The following is an 18,685-nucleotide window of genomic DNA, read 5'->3' on the forward strand; positions in this document are numbered from 1 at the left end:
CACACCACTTCCAAGTTTTTAAACTTACCAGTAGACATAGTACGCCATTGCCGTGACCACCAACGCCCCACAGATCCCAGTGAAGATCATCACAGCACTCTGGTTCAGCATTTTGCCTCCTAGTACTTCACCAAATCAAAACCAGAATAAAAACTGCAAAGAATAGCCCTGTGGAGCGCAGTGGTCAGTCACAGGTTGTTCAGTTTCATCATCATGATCTCACCAAATCAAAGGGAGATTATGACGATGACAGCAAGAACACAGCTGAATCCCGTCGGACGGACTGTCTAATCAAAACCAGAGTTGAACGATGACCAAAGAGCTTCCTATTACTAGAGAAATGACCAAAGAGAATGGATCACACAAGCATAAAAATCCTCAAAGGCCGCTGGAGATTCTCACTAGTCCACCAAAGATTGCTCGGTATACTGAGAAATGCATCACTGCTAGAGAGGGACGCACATGCACTCTCTAATCCAGTGAATCAGATTATGGTCGATTAGCAGGCTATGGGCACCCCGGATACGTCACGTTCTATTATCACTAAACAAGCATGAACACTTTCATACGACGGCCGAGTTAGCTAATTGGCACCTGCTACACCTAAATAACCAATCATAATACACAACGTGTGGCTTCACTTTGTTATTGGTCATCTGTGAGTAATACCTAGTACTACCATAGGTTGAGGTGACTACTGCAAAGACATAGCTGATCACTTGGTCGTGTGCTCTGCTTCTGCTCTTTGACAAAGTAAAATTGGGGATGAATGGACCCGAACCCTGTAACGCAGACATTTATCTTCATCATCAGTGTCCTTTTTTTCTTTCGGAATATTACTTTGAGTATTGAATAGATTTGTTACTCCTACTGGACACCCCAACCCAAAAACGTTGCATTTAAAGGTCTCATATTATGAAAAGCTCACTTTTCCCCATGTTTCTACACTACTAATTCGGTGGATTTGAGTCATTATCAACCCAAAGGCAGCTAAATAAACCATCCAGTCAATCCCGCCTAGTTCTGTAATCACCTACTGAAACACGTCTGGCAGAAATCTTCGTTAATGTGATGTCACATTGTTAGAAGGTGCACAAGACGTGCGCGCACATGCATGCAATGCCGATTATAAATACAAAGCGCAACTGTTAAATACAGCCCTAAAGATTAGACGTTAGCGCATGACTACAGGTGAAGATGGCACCGCCCAGATAAAGGCTTATCTCCGACAGCTGATAGGGTTGACAAACATATGATGTTACAATATTCGAGTCACTGGACTTTAAACAAGCAATTTATTCAATTACGATATGTGACATATGCAACTATAATACATAACCAGATAGGCTTTGAGGATCATTAAAGTATCATTGCACACATGCATGTGTCAGGGTCGATTTCAACACCGACAGGGGTTCATTCTGTCAGAATCTAAACAAGCAAACTGGCTTTACAGGTCCTAGTTATTTGCCACTGTTTTATCAGGTAAAATAAATACACTTTAAGTATTAACTAACACCTAAAACAATGATTAGTACTGTAATATCAAGCAGTCTGCGAGTCTCCCTTTGACGGAATGCTTGGCGTATTCACAACTAACAAAGTGGTATTAAAATATTAGCGTGGACCTAATTAGGCCCCGCAATGAACTGGCGGCTTGTCCAGGGTGTACCTCGCCTCTCACCCGTTGACCGCTGGGATAAGCTCCAGCACAACCCCTGACCCGGTAACGGACACTGGTTCAAAAGATGAATGAATGAATGAACCCATTAGTCAATACATATAGTCAATCCATTTCCAGTAAAGCTCTGACATATTAAGAAAACAACATGTCGACAGACGAATAATTAAAGGCTGTAACACTAAATAAACGTGAACAATTGAACTGATAACCTTTTAACAAAGCGCCAGTACGCAGTAAACAGAGGATAAAAAATGTCTGCCCAGAAAAAATAGCAGAAATAATTGCAGGAATATCACTTGCCTGTCACGCTGTGTTCACGTCGCTGGTAAAAAACAATCTCAAAGTTAGCTCAGTTAGCTCAAAGTTAGCTCTGGCTCGGAAGAGCCTCGGACTTGAGTGGCCTCCAGTAACCTCACCGATGTGGTTCGACATCGTACGTCGACTTGGAACCAACTCCACGTGACGTCATAGTGAGGCGCAGACACCTGGCGATGCCATTTTCTCCCAAAATGAATGCGGATACACTTTATCTACTTCATTTAGCCATATTGCATGACACTTTTATATGTACCTAGCTTGGCCCATAAAGAGAACTACACATGCGAGTCCGGCGTGTCTAGCTAGCATGCACCTTGTGCCCACCCAGCGACTGATCTTATCGTTCGACAAGTCCAACAAGCGACAATTCAGACAATCGAACTGTACCGTTTCACAAATTGGCACATACGATCTGTTATAAATCGATCATAGGCTTCAGATCATTATTATGTCCAACGCGCGCGCGTGCATGTATAATAGACCTTTTAGAAATCAACGCCAGGTGACGTGAACCTCAACCTGCCGAGCCGGACAAGGGCAAGTGGAGCTGCTAACAGCGCGTGGCTAGCATGCTAAACATTTTTTTTATTTTTTTTTAAAGAAGTGTAAAGTTATTTTAGAACAATCCAGGAATGTGCCATTTCAAATGTCCAATGCGCTAATGAGTGATGACTTTCAAACACACGTAGAGAGTGAACTGACCCGTTTCCACACATTTACGGCGTGCTATGCTAGCCCGACCCGCTAAGGCTAGCAAGTCACAGTAGAAGTTAACGGTAATCCGGGGTTACCTGGAAATTATTCACTTGGTGAGTCGGAAGATGTTCTGCCTCCTCCTTGGTTTCCGGCCGTCGGAAGAGTGAAACGACTGTCTTGAATAGCCCCCTTTTTACTTCCGACAGTTAACTGAAACGCCGTACGGTCGAACAGCGCTGATGCGTGCTGTCAGACCGCTATTGTTAGTCGGTTAAAGCCCCACATTTAGCCATCTGAAGGTAGCGTGTCCCACATCCGGTCTGATCTCATTCACACTCAGAGCAATTTGTTAAATGCGATACAATCCCTGCACAACACGTTTCAGCACTTAATATATTACAAGTTAAAGTACAGGAAAAAGTAAAATAATATATAGTTACCTAAATTATGCATTTTACCGTATATTACTGATTCCCTATTATCCGTATCAGATTGAACTATCGCATATATCGAATCTAAATATCTAAAAAAAAAAGAAATAAATTGTCATAACACATTTTTCCAAATTTTAACTATCAATTATTTTTTATGTTTTTATTTTAAATAAAGTTTTTTTTTTGCGTTACTCAAATAATTATAGCATGTATTGATAACCCTAAATATTCAGTCAGCCATCAACTATGGCTGTAATGCTATAACGCTGACAATTAAATTAGTATTAATAATTTATCCCGTAATTGCAGTTCATTAAACACACAATATATTAAATCATACTTTTTTTTAATTTCATGAATGATAACGTATAAGCACTGATTTTATTTTTACTATACATTTCATTCTTCTTTCTAAAGCTCAACCTTCCACAGCCAGTGTCATTGTACTTACGCATTCTGTAAAACCTTTATACTCTTTCGCCCTCTGCTGGTATTTTTATACAACTGCAGCATGAATTGGAACCTACCGGACCTTATTTGATCAAATCTGATACGTTTGCAGATAACATTTAGGTAACTTCGAGGATGAGAAAAAGATGCAATTTCCCCATTCAGGCTACTTTTTTGGTTTCCCATGAACAAAATGTGTTCTGATGACCGTTTTCAGGTTACAGTTAGGCAGATACACACACACATTTTATTACAAACCAAAATCAAGTCATGTTTCCCAGTCTGTATTTGAAAGAACTAGCTTTCACTTTTAATTTTCGTACGTAGTAGGAATCTTCACATAGCACAATTATAATGTATTTTTGCAGTTTTTAATCCTGTCATCTTAACCTTTACTCAGCATGAACTTATTCTCATGATTTTAGGTTCATATGGCCCTGCAATTCGCTGGCGTCTCATCCGGGGTGTATACCGCCTCTAGCCCATAGCCAGCTGAGATAGGCTCCAGCAGACACTTGACCTGCAAGGCGTATGATATGAGACGGTTGTAATCATCATTTAAAAATCACCTCAAATACTGGGAAATCAGTCTAAATAAATATGACACCAACACAGTTACAGTAAAAGATTTAGGATTTAATAGTTCAGTTCTTACTTTGCTCTACAACAGAGCAGCAGCTCGAAGTTTGGCACTTAACACATCAGCTATATGTAATGATTAACTATTACATTGGTACAGAAAAACAACCCTCGATGTTCCTCGTAACCCTCTTAAGGCTGCTATACAGCAAGGTCTCCCATCCAGACTCTTCTTCAGACATGACAACAACAGACATTAGTAAATATTTTAATGATCATCTGTGCAAGTACCTCAATTTGAGATGTTAAAAACATGGCTCTAACATGTTACATTTCTGCAAGGTCGAGAAAACAATGCAAAGAAAATTAGACAATACAACTTTACACATTATCATTACTTACAGGATTATCATTTGATTTATAATTTATTCTCAGAAAAACTAAGTGCACAACCTGTGTTAGTGACTGTATAGACTACACACATAAATTGCATAAGGCATTTGTCATTTTGTGGGAGTTAAAATACACTTACATCCAATATGCATGTATAAGTTAAAGTACACAATGAGACAGTACATTATAAGCACATTGCATTCATTCATACTTTTGTTTTATATGTATTTCACTAAACTGACAGGTTGTCAATCTGACATCAATTTAAAGAAACTCAGTAGAATGTTTCTTTTGCATTTTGTGCTACTTCTGATAATGTACACATTTTTTAAATATATGTTAATGTGCTTATTATGTACCGTGAGCAATCCTTACTTACAAAAACATTTTTTAAAGTGAAGGACCTCATTGTATTTGTATTTTTGAGTTAGCGTTACAGAAATGAGCCTGTATATTTTTTAAGCATTACTTTATTTGATAAGTAGGATTCAACTACACTTACGCTATCTTCTAACATAAACACCACTGGCTAAAATCCTTTTTCTGTCGAAGGATAGATGGTGTCTACTTCGGCCATACTACAAACATATATGGCAGTGATTCCAGTCAGGAAGTAGAATGTACATGAAACAAATCCTGCCGACTCGTCTGGTCAGAGAGAGACAATGAAAATCCAACGTGTGTGTGGTTGTATGTTTGTACCAGCATGGTGTCATGTTCCCAAAATATTACCGTCTTCACTGTGAAAAATTCTAAAAAACCTTAGCTTCAACCACAATGGCAGGATTTTCTATGTCAGCTTTGCTCTGAACCATCCTCAGCTCCAGTTGTGCAGGACTTGGCCTTTTCCCCGGGCCAGCCATTTCTGATTGAGAGAAAAAAACAGTTGATGAAGACAAAAATCAGGTGGTTATTTCACCTTCTCTACGTTGCTCTCTAAAGTGAGAGGAGGGGATGCGGGGGGGTGGGCCTTGTGAAAGTGATGAATACTAAAGTGTTATCACTTTGGCAACTGAGAAACTAGTCTGGCTTTTTACATCCAGTTGAAATAGAAACATTCCGTTGGCACATTTTGACGTATAACTGACTCAACACCTAAAAATGGTGAAACTATAATGTTTAATTAAGACGTGCCTTCATTGTCTCCAAGCAATGCTAGTGGTTTAATTACAATATCGATCGATCAATACATAGAGATAGATACAATATCGTACATACAGAAAATCTTTGATCAAGAATGTCCAAGATATCAATAGAAAGTTTAGACTATATTACTAACAGAGGTCAATAAACAAACACAGACATACCATTGGCGTAAGTGAAGGTCCTCTTAATGACATGGTGCATGACAGAAAGAGTCTTTTCACAGGCAGTCTGTGGAAAACAAAAACATTAAAAGGTCAAATGTGAACCTGTGAAGTTTTAATGGAGCCAGGACTTGACGGGCTCATGTCTCTTATCACATCATTTTGATAGCCAGCCAAGAGAGTTCCAAGACCCTGAGCCTGGGTGGACCTGTCCGCCACTCTGAACATTAGTGGTTGCCAAATAAAGTAAAGCAGAGCCAGGCTGGAAATCTGCCATGTTCCGACTTCTGTCCTGGCTACAGTATCAAAGTATCTCTCCCCCCCCCGAAGATGTATGTGTTAATAACCAGTGTTGAAGTTTGAGTGCAAAGATGGTTAAATGTGATTGAAGGTAATTCTGGTTAGGGTTCAATTGCTCCAGTAAAAGCACGACACCAGAAGAAGAGTGTGAAAATAGTAAGCCTGAGGAAACTGTCGGAAAGATAATTACAAGGACATTGCGTGATAATCTTGTGATCTCTACATAAATGTAAACGGTGCAAAGCAAGGAAACATGCGAGTCAAACAAGGAAAAGAAAAGAAGGACTTTATGGAGGAGGAAATGACCGTTTTGATGCCAATACGCCTTGAGGTGTGTTTCACTGAGCTTGAGTTTACTGACAAACAACTTGCATATGTGCGCACAACTCAATTACAAATAGTCTTGAATTGTTTTCCTTTAATTTATGACAGGACAGGCCAAGATGAGACAGGAAATGGGGAAGTGAGAGATGGAAGACATGTGGCCTAGAACCACAGACTGAATCTAACCCCCGCTGGCTGCTGGATGATTGTAGTCTCATAATGATGGATGCCTGCTCTAACGCGCTACACATGCCCCAAGACAGAAACGTTTGAAAATGGGGGCAATCTGAATATATATATACACGCCCAAAACGTTGTAGTGCAAATGCAGTACTTTTTATAAATGCAAAAACATTTCCCATGACATAATTATAGCAGATTATATCAGCTTTGCCCTTGAAAATGTGTCATCCTGACCTTCAGGTCTCTGGGGTGATTGCGAGTCCAGGCTAGCAGCATAGCAGCGAACAGGTCTCCTGTTCCAACAAATACAGCATCCACTTTGGGGATGTCCATATAGATTTTCTGACTGCTGATGGTCCCATCTGGTTGCACTACAGTGAGGATAAATAGGATACAAATAACAGAGTTAAATCCAAAACTTTAAGGACATACTCTGTCTAGAAAAAGCATGTTGAATACTTTACTTATTTTTTGACTTCCAAGGGCCACCAGGAACTCATCCCCATGTTTGGAAGGCAGCTCTGTACTAGTGAGGACCACAGTCTCTGGACCCATTTCATGAAGCAAATCCATCACCTGGGGAAATAAGAGGGGACCAGTTTCCTCAAGTTGCCTTCAAATAAATCAGATGGAGTTCCTTGAGGAATGTAAACTCACCTTGAGAGCATCTTCCTTTGTGTTTATTTTCTTCCCAGTTAAAACCCTGTGAGAAAACAAGCAGGAGTCACACATTTGCATGAATGAGGAAAAGTTAAACACACTCCTTCCCTCACCCAAACAATGCAGTTATTCAACAAAACATATGTTCTATAAAAAACTACCGGTATATATATAATAATCAGCTGCAAAAGTGATCAAAATAGTATATGTTGTACAGTGAACTGGTACACTCACTCTGCTTCAAATTGGTTTGGGGTGAGAATGTGGGCCAGAGGCACTACTTTGTCCCTGTAGACTGGCAGCAGGTCCTCTGGAACATACTGGAATATGAAACAAATAAATTATACAGAAATGTTTTTTGAAAAAGGCTGCAGCTAAAGGTTATTATTCCATAAATGTTAACTTTTTGAGCGGTATGCTTACCATAGCACCTTGGTCTCCCATCACAGGATCACAGACTGGAAAAGAAAATCATTGAAGTCACATTAAAGAAAAATGTTTCACTCGCTTAAGGCTACATAATAAAGCTTGTTTTCGTTATGGATAATGATTTTTTTTGGGGGGGGGGGGGTAGCTAGTCTGTTTGGTCAGAATTACATGCGTCTATAATTACTTCATGAAATCTAAAGTGAAGAGAGTTTTTCGCTCCAACAGTTGAAAACTCATAAATGTGCAGTTTGTTTAATACACAGAAAAGCAGCAAAAAAGCCAGAAATTGTTGCGATAATAAAAATGCTTTCCTCTTTTCATTTGTACACTGACTAATGGATTTATGAATGGAACAATAGTGGGTACCCGGTAATCCAATTTGAAATGCACACAAAGGACACTCACCATAAACCAGACTGGGATTAGTCTTCTTCAACTCCTGAATGATATCAACTACCTTTTCCAAGAAGGACTTGTCCCTGCTGTAGCCTTGTGAAGAAAACAGATAAGAGAAGTAGGTTTGATTTAGATTAGTTTAGTTCCTCCAAGTACTCAGTCAATCAACACATTCAAGTTCCCAAATGGTGGTTATCATGACGGTCCAAGATCCATGCTACCATGTTTGGGTTCACATGTCTTTAACATAGAAAAATCCCACCCACCTGTGAGGATGTAGTCATAGTGGGTCACATTATTGAGCTTGATGCCTTCATATAGCACATTCAGTTCATCCGCTGTCAGGACTTGGCCCTTCCAGTGGCCGTAGCCTAAAGGATTCATTAGAGAGAGCAGAGACGTGATATTATTTTTATTTTGTTGACTCTGGATTTGGAGTTTTTAAGGATCAACGGGGAAAAAGCTTAAACCAAACGGGAAAAAAACACACTGTATTATTGTAGCCTAGCTGCGAATCAATCCAAAGGATAGACATGGAAGAGTTGTTCCTCCTTCCTTCCTTCCCTAAACTCTCTCTGCTGAGGGCCCCCTCATATTTGGTGCCAACAGCAAAATAGGGCATCCGTATTTACTGAATGGGATCCCTGTAATCTGGCTGCCCCTTTCTTTGCACCCCTTTCGCAGTTAACCTAGAATAAACCCTCTAACCCTCTTCTGACGACAAATGTTTGGAAACGCACAGAATCACTTTGTTATTGCAATTCCACTGGAGGCGAAGTCACGTCGAGCTGAAATCTGACTCAAAACCAGCAAGTAGAGAAGACTGAACAGAAGGTTTCAAGCATGAGCCGTGTTAGAGAGAAAGCTGAGTGTTAAATGTAAAAAAATGAATGGGAAAGCTAGAATTACACAAACGAGTTTGAACAGGAAGTAGGATTACTATTACATGCAGTTTACGCTCACAGAAGAGCAGATGTCCATATATTGAGTGGTTTCTGTGTGAATATATCCTACCCCCACATTGGAAGCACATGCTTTACATACTCTGGCACTCCGGACCCCGCTTTATAATCCAATCCTCTCTGTGGGGTGTTTCAGACCCTTGTTTCATAATCCAATCCTCTCTGTGGGTGTTTCAGAAAACAAGCTTCGTGGTAGGGAAGCTCTTGTTTTCCGTTCATGGAGCAATGAGTGAACAGTTTCACTGCCCCCATTGCACAAAATAAGTTTAATGACGCATGTCAGCGGGAGAGCACAGGATTGTTAATACTTCTAAAAGGCAGCGGGCCAGAAGCAAGAGTGTCGTGAAGATTTGTAGATGACGGAGTGAGAAGATGTGATAATTGAGATGGTTCTTGGAAATCAATAACTTTGTGCGTTAAACATATCAGTCTTCTCCTTTAAAGCCTGACTGATGACCCGTCGTTAAAGAAAGCAGGGGATGTTGAAAGTTTTGACAGCAAAGCACTAGAGCTTCGGACCGTGACTAACATTGCAAAGAGGAACAATGGCATGAGAACTATTTGTTCAACCTTTGTCACACAAAATTATAATGTGTATTCTTACTTATTATGTACAAAGGACTTTCAACGGAAACAAGACCGCAAGGGCTTTTTTGAAATGCTCCTCTTAGACAGGATGCTTGACTGTACTTGTACTGTAATACACGCTACTGTGTGGCTGTACTTGTACCCTAACATTCTATCTAATAAATATATTCATCATAATTATCACTTCAAATATAAAATACCCCCAAAGCCAATATTTGAGCAAAACCCGGTTTGTCTTCATGAGATAGTTTTTAAGTGTCCTTTTATGCACGCTGGTAACGAAATCTTGAATCTTGAATCTTGAAAATGACGCAAGCAAAACCGCAGGGGTCAGAGTCTGAGTCAATCCACTCTGAGAAACGGAATTAACAAAACAAATCTCCCACCGGGCCGCTTGAAAGCATCGAGCTAACCTGTGTGATTGGAGAACTGCACCGAGTTGATGGAGTCCACTTCAAAACCAAGGACCTGAAAAGAGCAGAAGCAGATGGCAACGACTTCTTTCCTACAGCTGCGCGGGAACCAACCGGAAACTTTATTTCATTTTAAAAACACTGATCCAAGGATGCTGTATATGACTAAAGGATGCACAGCTCTTATTTTAAAAGCATTAAATAATGTAATCTAATGACTTATCCTGCACCATGAAATGCTTGTACAACATTTACTCTGGAACATTTTTAATCAATTCAACTTCTGCATGTAAAATGCAGGAAGCAATGTTTCTAATAGGCTAAGAAATTTCTTTTTGAAGTCACGCTCTATACTAAATATTGTTTCAAACATAGTTTATAGTTGCTTAAACCAAGACATTTACAGGATTTACTTGCAAAAAAAATATAGTCCTCCTTACCTGCAGAGGGAATATTGCCGACTTGTTCCCAACGTAACCCCTGACAACGTGACTCTGAACAGATAGCACTCGACAATCCATTATTGCAATTACTAGAACGTGTTAAAAAGTGCTGGACCGACGCAATGGACGTGCTAACCCTAACCCTTAGAGCTGCATCAAAGATGTGTGAAGAAGGTGAACCTTAATGTGAAAATTACCGAAGGGCAAAAGAGGCGGCGCTGCCAGGAGTGACATCTAGTTTTTCTTCAGGCAGCTATAAGGACACCTATACTGGTGCGTTCACGCACCAGGGAAGAATGTGGGACACGTTAGCGCCAAGCCAGACACAACATTTAAAACACTGAGTTACGCAGAAAACGTAACTGCTTTAAAAGAACGGGCGGGTTTTCGAATTAACCACTGAATATTTATACTATACGCTTGTGTTCACACTGGCCTGTAAATCAGTTATCTGAAATAATGTGGGTCGTGTTGGGCATCTGGAAGAAGCTACGGCAAGTTCAGTTTGTTACCAGCAGGGGGCACGCGAAAGCATACTTTCCATGCGGCTCAAAAACACGAGATGGAAAAGATTGCTGCTTGCAATTATGCTTAAGATAAGCATCACTGCCTTTAAGGGGACATAAGGACTAATGTTTTTTTTTTTAAAGGTGAACAGGTTTAATGTTTTTATGCTGTGTAAAGTAGAATCAAAATGGTCAGAGACAGGAAACACTAGCTCTGCAGAGGGAGTAAAAGATAAAGTTAGGTCAGACAAGTTAAGTGTTAAACTAACTTTAAAAGGATGAGAGCGCTTGTTGGACTTTTTCTATCAATATGCTATATTAAACTTACAGCAAACAAGGGGAAGTACCTCAGTTTCTACAAATAGACAATAATCATATTGAACTAATTCAGACATTCAATATTGTTTAAAATGATAATCACAAATATTCAGTTCATTAATCCAGATGATGCAACAGAAGGATCAACTCTGCAGACCACCGAAAGAAGCCATAGGAAAAGCAAGAGCCAGGATGGTGAGCAGAAAGTAGACTTCAAAAGCACAAATAACATAGAGCTTCAGCAGTGAGAGCACTATTCTAGGAAATAGATGATAATCATACTCTGAATGTCACTGCACTTTTTTAAATCTAATTTTAAAACCCAAGGTGCCTATAGAAAAAGGTACACAAGATGTCCTTAAAGGATAAATCAATAAAAACATGTGCTTTAATTCAGGCTAGGGAACGATTGATTCCCCCCCCATAGAGATTAAATGAAATATCTGTGTAACAGCAACAGTAGTCAAGCCTAAAAGGTTTAAACCAATACTAAAAGTAAAAGGGCCTTCCAGCACCCTTCAATGGAATTTAAACCCTAACACAAATTCCAACAAGCAAGTGTGCAATAAAATCAATCAGTGAAGTAGTTTATGCATTACTACAATATAAAATATCAGAAATGTGAAAGGCAGTGAAATAAATGATTCGACTCATTCATTATCAGCTCAAAAATTGGATGAGGTATGTGCCAGCTTTCCATCCATCCGTCCATCGCCATGGCAACCTTTGAAGAGTTCCTGTTGCATAAGCGGTCCAAAATGCTTTATCTTGAAAATGTCCAGAAAACAAGAAAAAGAAACATTACATTTAGGAACTTTTGAATAAATTGCCTGTAAATAGGCTCTTTACACCGTTAATTATACATAGATTATTGTGGTTTAAGTGGCTAAAGTGTGGTTGTGTTCCCCCCGCCGCGCTTGCCTTTAGTAAGTTAGTGCTCCTGTTGAATATCCCTCCGCGCTGAGCAGCCCGAGCCCCCGCGGAGAAGCGCAGTCTGAACGTAGGCCCGGCCTCTGACGCTGGCGTCTGTTCGGGGAGGAGCCACGTCACAACAATGCTGACGCGTCAGAGTCCTGCGTAAATTTGAAGGTAGAGCTTACGTCTAATTCCCGAGGACAAATGCCGACGGTCCGTCGCTCGGCTCCAGACTTGATGCGCAGAGCGGAGGCCCGTCCGGACGCGGCGCTCAAATCGCAGAAGACAAGATGAGACTCTCGGCGCTCGTTTCTGTCCTGCGCTCGTTCGGCCCGGTTGTAATCGGTGTTTCTTTGGGCTTCACGCTGAGTTTATTGAGCCTGACCTGGACGGAAGAAGCGTGTCACCTGGACGGCGGTGAGGCTGCGACTCCGCGGCAGGATGGACAGCTCAAGGGAGCCCGAAAGCCCAACTCCGTTTCTGCCGATGCGGAGTCCGGAGAGGACTTCGAGCCGAGAATAGTTCCATACGTACAAGTCCAACAGAGTAACCCGAAGAAAGTTTTCAGGTGAGGCTCGAATGGGAGAATTCCCTTTAAAGTCCAGTTTGCAGCGCGGCTTTGTGTCTGTGTCGTAATGATGGGTCCCCGGCATGGTGTCCACTTGTTGCCCAAATACGCGTGGGATTTAATGCAGACGTGATGGCAAACACAGGATTATTTTTCCTCTTTTATTCTTAATCTGAATCCCAGATTTCTGCTCTGTCATTAATAACGTGTTTTGCCATGTTTTACACGCTGGCGGGACGCTGCCCCGCATTAAACACGCAGACATTTCCAAAGATTGCGTGGAAATGGAGACCCTGTTTCAGTCTTTCGCCCTGACACCCACAGTTGGTTGCGTTGCATCACAGCGCTGGGAAAGAGCCCCCCCCCCACCACCACCCCCCCCGTGGAGAAGTTCCTCTGAGGTCAGAGCTGGGAGCGATCAAGCATCCAGCCTTAACGGGCAGCCTCATTATATTCAGTTATGATGAATAAGGATGGGAAAACTTTTTCTTTAGTTTTGTTCAAGCCACATTTATGACAGAGAAAAGTATCAGATACTCACTTTATGCTCGTTATAGGAACATTTGCTGATCAGATCTAGTATATATATATATATATATTAAACTGTGTGCTTAATCCACAAGTAATTGCCTCTTTAAAGATAAGGGTAAATTACAACCTCTTATCCTAAAAAAAAAAGTTGAGACTGTGCAACATGTAAAGAGAAACTCTGATGAGGATGAAACATTTAGTTTGTAATGCTGAACAACGTTTGAATTGTTCTTTTGAGAGCTCTTTTAATGAGTGTGTAGAACTCGTTCAACGACTCCGCTTCTCTTGGGTGCTTTTTTTTTTATTATCCCCATTCATGTTACTAACTTGTTGCCAGTTGTCTTCATTAAATTTAGATGTTCCACCAGATGTGTCCGTTGAGCTTTTCAAAACAGTTCCAGTCTTTCTTTCTTTTCTGTCCTCCCCCCAAACTGAAATGCGTTGCGAGCATCAATTCGTATAGAAGTTTCAAAAACTATTAAATATTTGTTTTCTACAATTTACAAATCCTTGCATATTATTATCATTATATTGTTTAACTTGCAAGGTGTGGGTTTGTACAAGGAAAAAAGGAAATAAAAATGTGATTGATTTATGTGTACAGTCACAACTTCAAGTTCCTGCATGCTAAAGCAACGAACAGCTGGTGGTTTTTCTTGTTTGCTTGCATACCTTGATGTTAAACATAGATGATAGAGAACAATGGATAGTAAGACTGACAGTCCCGTCTTTTGGGTTCTAAACCTATTGAATTTCCTTCATTTTCAAGGTAAATTAGGATTTGACTTTTGTTTCTATTTATATCCAACGTAACATTTACTTAGTAAGCTGCTTGCTGTCTTTCTCCTAGGTCTAAGTACGCGAGCACAGAATTGGGGATGCGAGAGCGTCTGGTCGTGGGAGTCCTCACATCGAAAACCACCGTGAACACCCTGGGCGTCGCCGTCAATCGCACCATTAGCCATCACCTGGATAATGTGGTTTTCTTCACAGGCACGCGCAACCGTAAAGTCCCCCACGGCATGTTCGTCGTTTCTCACGGAGACGAGAGACCGATATGGAACATGTTCCGGAGCATCAAATACATTCTAGACCATTACATCGGCGACTACGACTGGTTTTTCCTCGTCCAAGACGACGCCTACGTGGAAGCGGACCGGATCAGATCCCTGGTGGATCACATCAGTATGGACCGAGCGCTTTACATGGGACGCCCGGAGCAGTTCGCGGGTGGCGAGACGGAGGGGAGGTATTGCCACGGGGGGTTCGGATACCTCCTCTCGCGCACGTTGCTCCTCCGGCTCGAGCCCTTCATGGAAAAGTGTCGCAACGACATGATGAGTGTGAGGCCCGACGAGTGGCTGGGAAGATGTCTCGTTGATTACACGAACGCCAGCTGTGTCGGTGAACACGAGGTAGGTCGAGGCCGTTCTTGAAATGGCACGCACTCGCTGAACGCCACGCCTCTCAGAGCTGTTGGTTAAAAGAATGATTTGACCTCCCTGACAGGAAAACTAAACTGTCCCAGCAGAAATCACGCCTTTGCCTCTGGAACAGCGCTTAAACCGGAGAGACGGCTCTATAAAACTGTAATTACCATGCCAGCACCAAGGTTTATATTACAGAGTGGATAGCTAATGCCCTTTAGCCTCTTTCTTTCTTTCTTTCTTTCTTTCCACAGCTCCGGCAAATAATTGGGTAAACAGACAAGCACAACGCAGCTCAGAGTTCAGTCTTGCTTGGGTTCAAAGAAAATCCTATGTGGGTCGACCCGCTCCACTCCTGCAATGCCATTAGAATCGAAGGGCAAACATTCCTGACGGAGCCTCGATCTGTCCTCGTGCCCTCTTCCCTGATTGGTTGTGGTCCTCTGGACAGTTTGCGTAGTCGAGGCTGACGCTGTGGTTTTTTTGTCGACACCTTAAAATGCATGCTACGAGGTTATCAATGGCAACACGCCCTCATTCTTTTTGCTATGTAAATGTGGGCCGTTGTTTTGTTGTTGGCTTCTTCCCACTGGGCTCAACCAAGTGCAGGGAGCCATCTTGCCACATGGTTAAAAGCAAGTCGCATGGCTTGGCAGCACAGGCCCCGTAGATAAGAGGAGAGGATAAACCCAGAGCCAGACATCAGTGTGTTAAGAGAGAACATTGGTGACCTGGCTTCAGTAAGTGTCCCAACACAGGCTGGAAACTGTTGGCTGAGCGTCTTCGCTTGCACAGTTAAGCAGTGTCTTCTGTCTCTGGACTTTTAAGACCTTTTATCAGATTGGATTCGCTTTCTTAAGCTGCTTAGGCGGTTACTCTTGTTTTTCAGCTTAAATGACTGCGACTTAAAGTGAGGTCCAGGTTACAGGTACAACAAATTTTGTATCTAATTTCTTCAGCTGTTTCTCTTTAACCTCACGCCACAGTGATCCTATCTTTATTTATTTATTTTTATTTTGTTTTGCGTGCATAAGTTGTAGCAGAACAAATCAGCATTTCTAAAAAGCCCTTACGGTCTTGTTTCCGTTGAAAGTCCCTAGTACAGGACTTTCAACGGAAACAAGACCGCAAGGGCTTTTTTGAAATGCACCTCTTAGACAGGACGTTTGACTGTACTTGTACTGTAATACATGCTACTGTATTCATTCATTCAGATAAATCAACTGATAATTAATATTTCCAGAAACAATTTAGTAGCTGTAAAGAGGAAACTTTGTCTCAACTGTAGCAGCGGCTTTAACCTTAAATGCTGTTTGCCTTGACACAACATTTAGTCTTCCATTTTCTGCTACTGAAAATATATCTGTCCATTTTAAAAGGGGCTAAATCAGAAATACACATTCAGATCAGAGGTCATGCTGTCATTCGTCATTCTGCGCTGCCATCTATTTATGCATCATATGATCTCTTTGACATTTCATAAATGAGCAAAAACTGGGGCACTCGGCATATAGCTGGAGCTGAAGATGGCTGGCACTGAAACAGTTAAATGGGAAAGACGGTGCAACAGCTCAGCTTGGGAGTAGCGTTGGGCATGTTCCTGTCATGTGGCATCTAAGACACCTCATGAAAAGGCCTCTCTGTTTCTTCTCAGGGGCTTCAGTACCACCATTATAGGTTGAGAAAAAACTCTGATCCCAGCAAAGAGCGGAATGAACAGTTCAACAAAGCTCTGACTGTCCATCCAGTGTCTGACCCTCAGCAGATGTACCAGCTGCACAGATACTTCACTGAGCTGGAACTCCAAAAGACTTATGATGAGATTGCTAAACTGCAGGTAAGCCCCCCCCCCTCCCCCCTCCAAGTTCTCTTAATCACCCATGGTCCAGACAAAAATAAATACGCATCTTATCTTTTTTTTTTTTTTAAACCTGTTTATTGTGGGTTCAGTCTAATCTGTATCATAGATTCAGGCTTATTTGTGTAAGTGCTGGGTCGGCAGATAACGATATCAGAATGCTTGTGTTTCCACAGGCTGAAATAAAAAATGTGAGCTCGGTTGCTTTTGATGGCAACCGAAGCGCCCAGTGGCCCATCGGCGTCGCGTCGCCTTTCGAGCCGAAATCCCGGTTTGAAGTCCGACGGTGGGAATATTTTACGGAGGAGGAGATTTATTCATGCGTCGATGGCTCGCCCAAGTGCGAGCTGAGCGGCGTGGATCGCCTGGACGTGGCTAATGTCATCGAAGTAGCTGTCAGAGAGCTGAACAAGAAGTACGAGCCTGTCCTGCGGCTGAAGAAGCAGCAGCTGGTTAATGGGTACAGGCGCTTTGACCCCGCCAGGGGCATGGAGTACACGCTGGACCTTCAGCTTGAGGCGGCCAGCCAAAAAGGTTCCAGCCTTTCCGTCACCAAGCGCGTTCATCTGGTGCGACCTTTGAGTCGGATCGAGATCATTCCTATGCCCTACGTCACTGAAGCTACGAGGGTCTACGTCATTATTCCGCTCGCTCGGCAGGACTGCAGCTATGTGAACCATTTCCTGGAAGTGTTCGCCTCGCATGCATTTGAGACCAGTGAAAATGTCGTCCTAACATTCCTGTTTATTTATGACCCAGTGGAAGCACAGCAAGTTAACCAAAATGATATATTTGCCGTCGTGAAGGCTCAGATAAACGCCTACGAGCGCAAATACCCGAAAGTAAAAATCCCATGGATAAGCGTCAAGACGGAAGCGCCAGCCCAGATCAAGTTCATGGACATCATCTCGAAAAAGCACCCAGTAGACACGCTCTTCCTTCTGGCTAGTGTCAACACAAACACCAACACGGAATTCCTGAACCGCTGCCGGATGAATTCTATCAACAACTGGCAGGTATTCTTTCCCATCCATTTCCAGGACTACAAACACGACGTGGTTTACCACAAACACCAGCTTCCAGTCGCAGCTGATCTAATCAAGGACGTGGGTCATTTTGACCGCAGGTCATACGACGAAGCGTGCTTTTACAACTCTGACTACATGACGACACGCACGCGAATGGTGGCAGACGTCCAAGAAAATGAAGATCTCCTCGAGAGCCTGGACATCTTTGAAATGTTTGTCAAATATTCCGACCTGCACGTGTTCCGTGCAGTGGAGCCGGCTCTGCACCAGAAGTACATCTACCGAGCCTGCAACCCACGTCTTAGCGAGGAAATCTACCACAGGTGTGTCCAGAGTAATTTGGAAGGTCTCGGTTCGCGCTCCCAGCTCGCCGCGCTGCTGTTTGACCAAGAACAGGGAAACAGCACTTGATAATCCAGTGAACTTTGATTCCAGCACGTGTTTGAATTGATGTGGAAAGCTGGCTGGTTTTTTTTGCATGCTAGAATGTGGGATCAATTTGAGCAGCACATGCATAGCCGTGTTTACATACAGTATATATTCTGATAGTTTACCCCAGGTCTCGCCCTGCATGCGTCTTGTCCTCAGTTCAAATGTGACATTTTGAAGGATGGAGATATGGAGCTTGCACATGTTGCTGGCTCAGTGTTTGCTCTTGTGTCATCCATGCTGCTTTTTTGTGCATCTTCCTTTTGAGTGGCTGAATTTAGCTGCACTAAATGGTGACTGAACATGTAGGTTGTGTGTGTGTGTGTTGTCTTTTTCAAGGACAATTGACGAGAGCACAAACTGGGGAAAGTGTCAGTGGAATGAACCAGATCTGATTGCCCAGCCTCAGCTCTGGAATATGTTTGCATTCCTTCAGATGAGGGCATTGAAACATTGCATTTTGGAGATTTATTTGAGTATTTGCAAAAGCCATCTTTATTCATGTGCCTTACACTGACTTTACATTCGAGTACTGTTTTCAAATCT

General features: G+C 42.1%; 2 protein-coding genes across 2 annotated transcripts; one reads left to right on the forward strand and one right to left on the reverse strand.

Moving 5' to 3' along the window:
- Positions 1-5,193: 5,193 nt before the first annotated feature.
- On the reverse strand, positions 5,194-10,640 carry LOC137902292 (pyridoxal kinase-like). Its single transcript, XM_068746374.1, has 11 exons — positions 10,557-10,640; positions 10,117-10,171; positions 8,420-8,524; positions 8,163-8,246; positions 7,752-7,786; positions 7,563-7,648; positions 7,326-7,371; positions 7,133-7,244; positions 6,903-7,039; positions 5,862-5,928; positions 5,194-5,419 (listed from the first exon to the last, which is right to left on the reverse strand). Exons 1-11 carry the CDS (start codon positions 10,635-10,637, stop codon positions 5,307-5,309), a joined length of 921 nt encoding a protein of 306 aa, XP_068602475.1. The 5' UTR covers positions 10,638-10,640; the 3' UTR covers positions 5,194-5,306.
- A 1,948-nt stretch (positions 10,641-12,588) lies between these two features.
- On the forward strand, positions 12,589-18,121 carry chpfa (chondroitin polymerizing factor a). Its single transcript, XM_068746408.1, has 4 exons — positions 12,589-12,866; positions 14,248-14,812; positions 16,479-16,661; positions 16,859-18,121. The coding sequence occupies exons 1-4, from the start codon at positions 12,589-12,591 to the stop codon at positions 18,119-18,121; spliced, it is 2,289 nt and encodes a 762-aa protein (XP_068602509.1).
- Positions 18,122-18,685: the final 564 nt, after the last annotated feature.

The sequence above is a fragment of the Brachionichthys hirsutus genome, chromosome 12 (assembly GCF_040956055.1).
Source record: "Brachionichthys hirsutus isolate HB-005 chromosome 12, CSIRO-AGI_Bhir_v1, whole genome shotgun sequence".
Lineage (NCBI taxonomy): Eukaryota > Metazoa > Chordata > Actinopteri > Lophiiformes > Brachionichthyidae > Brachionichthys > Brachionichthys hirsutus.

What these genes read in the sequence shown, in the direction of transcription:
- chpfa (XM_068746408.1), top strand. Translation starts at nt 12,589, where the DNA reads ATGAGACTCTCGGCGCTCGTTTCTGTCCTGCGCTCGTTCGGCCCGGTT. An exon ending in GCTGTGTCGGTGAACACGAG is followed by an intron (nt 14,813 to 16,478) that starts GTAGGTCGAGGC and finishes GTTTCTTCTCAG; the next exon opens with GGGCTTCAGTACCACCATTA. An exon ending in ATGAGATTGCTAAACTGCAG is followed by an intron (nt 16,662 to 16,858) that starts GTAAGCCCCCCC and finishes GTGTTTCCACAG; the next exon opens with GCTGAAATAAAAAATGTGAG.
- LOC137902292 (XM_068746374.1), bottom strand. Translation starts at nt 10,637, where the DNA reads ATGGATTGTCGAGTGCTATCTGTTCAGAGTCACGTTGTCAGGGGTTAC. An exon ending in CAAAGGAAGATGCTCTCAAG is followed by an intron (nt 7,245 to 7,325) that starts GTGAGTTTACAT and finishes TTATTTCCCCAG; the next exon opens with GTGATGGATTTGCTTCATGA. An exon ending in CCTTGGAAGTCAAAAAATAA is followed by an intron (nt 7,040 to 7,132) that starts GTAAAGTATTCA and finishes TCCTCACTGTAG; the next exon opens with TGCAACCAGATGGGACCATC.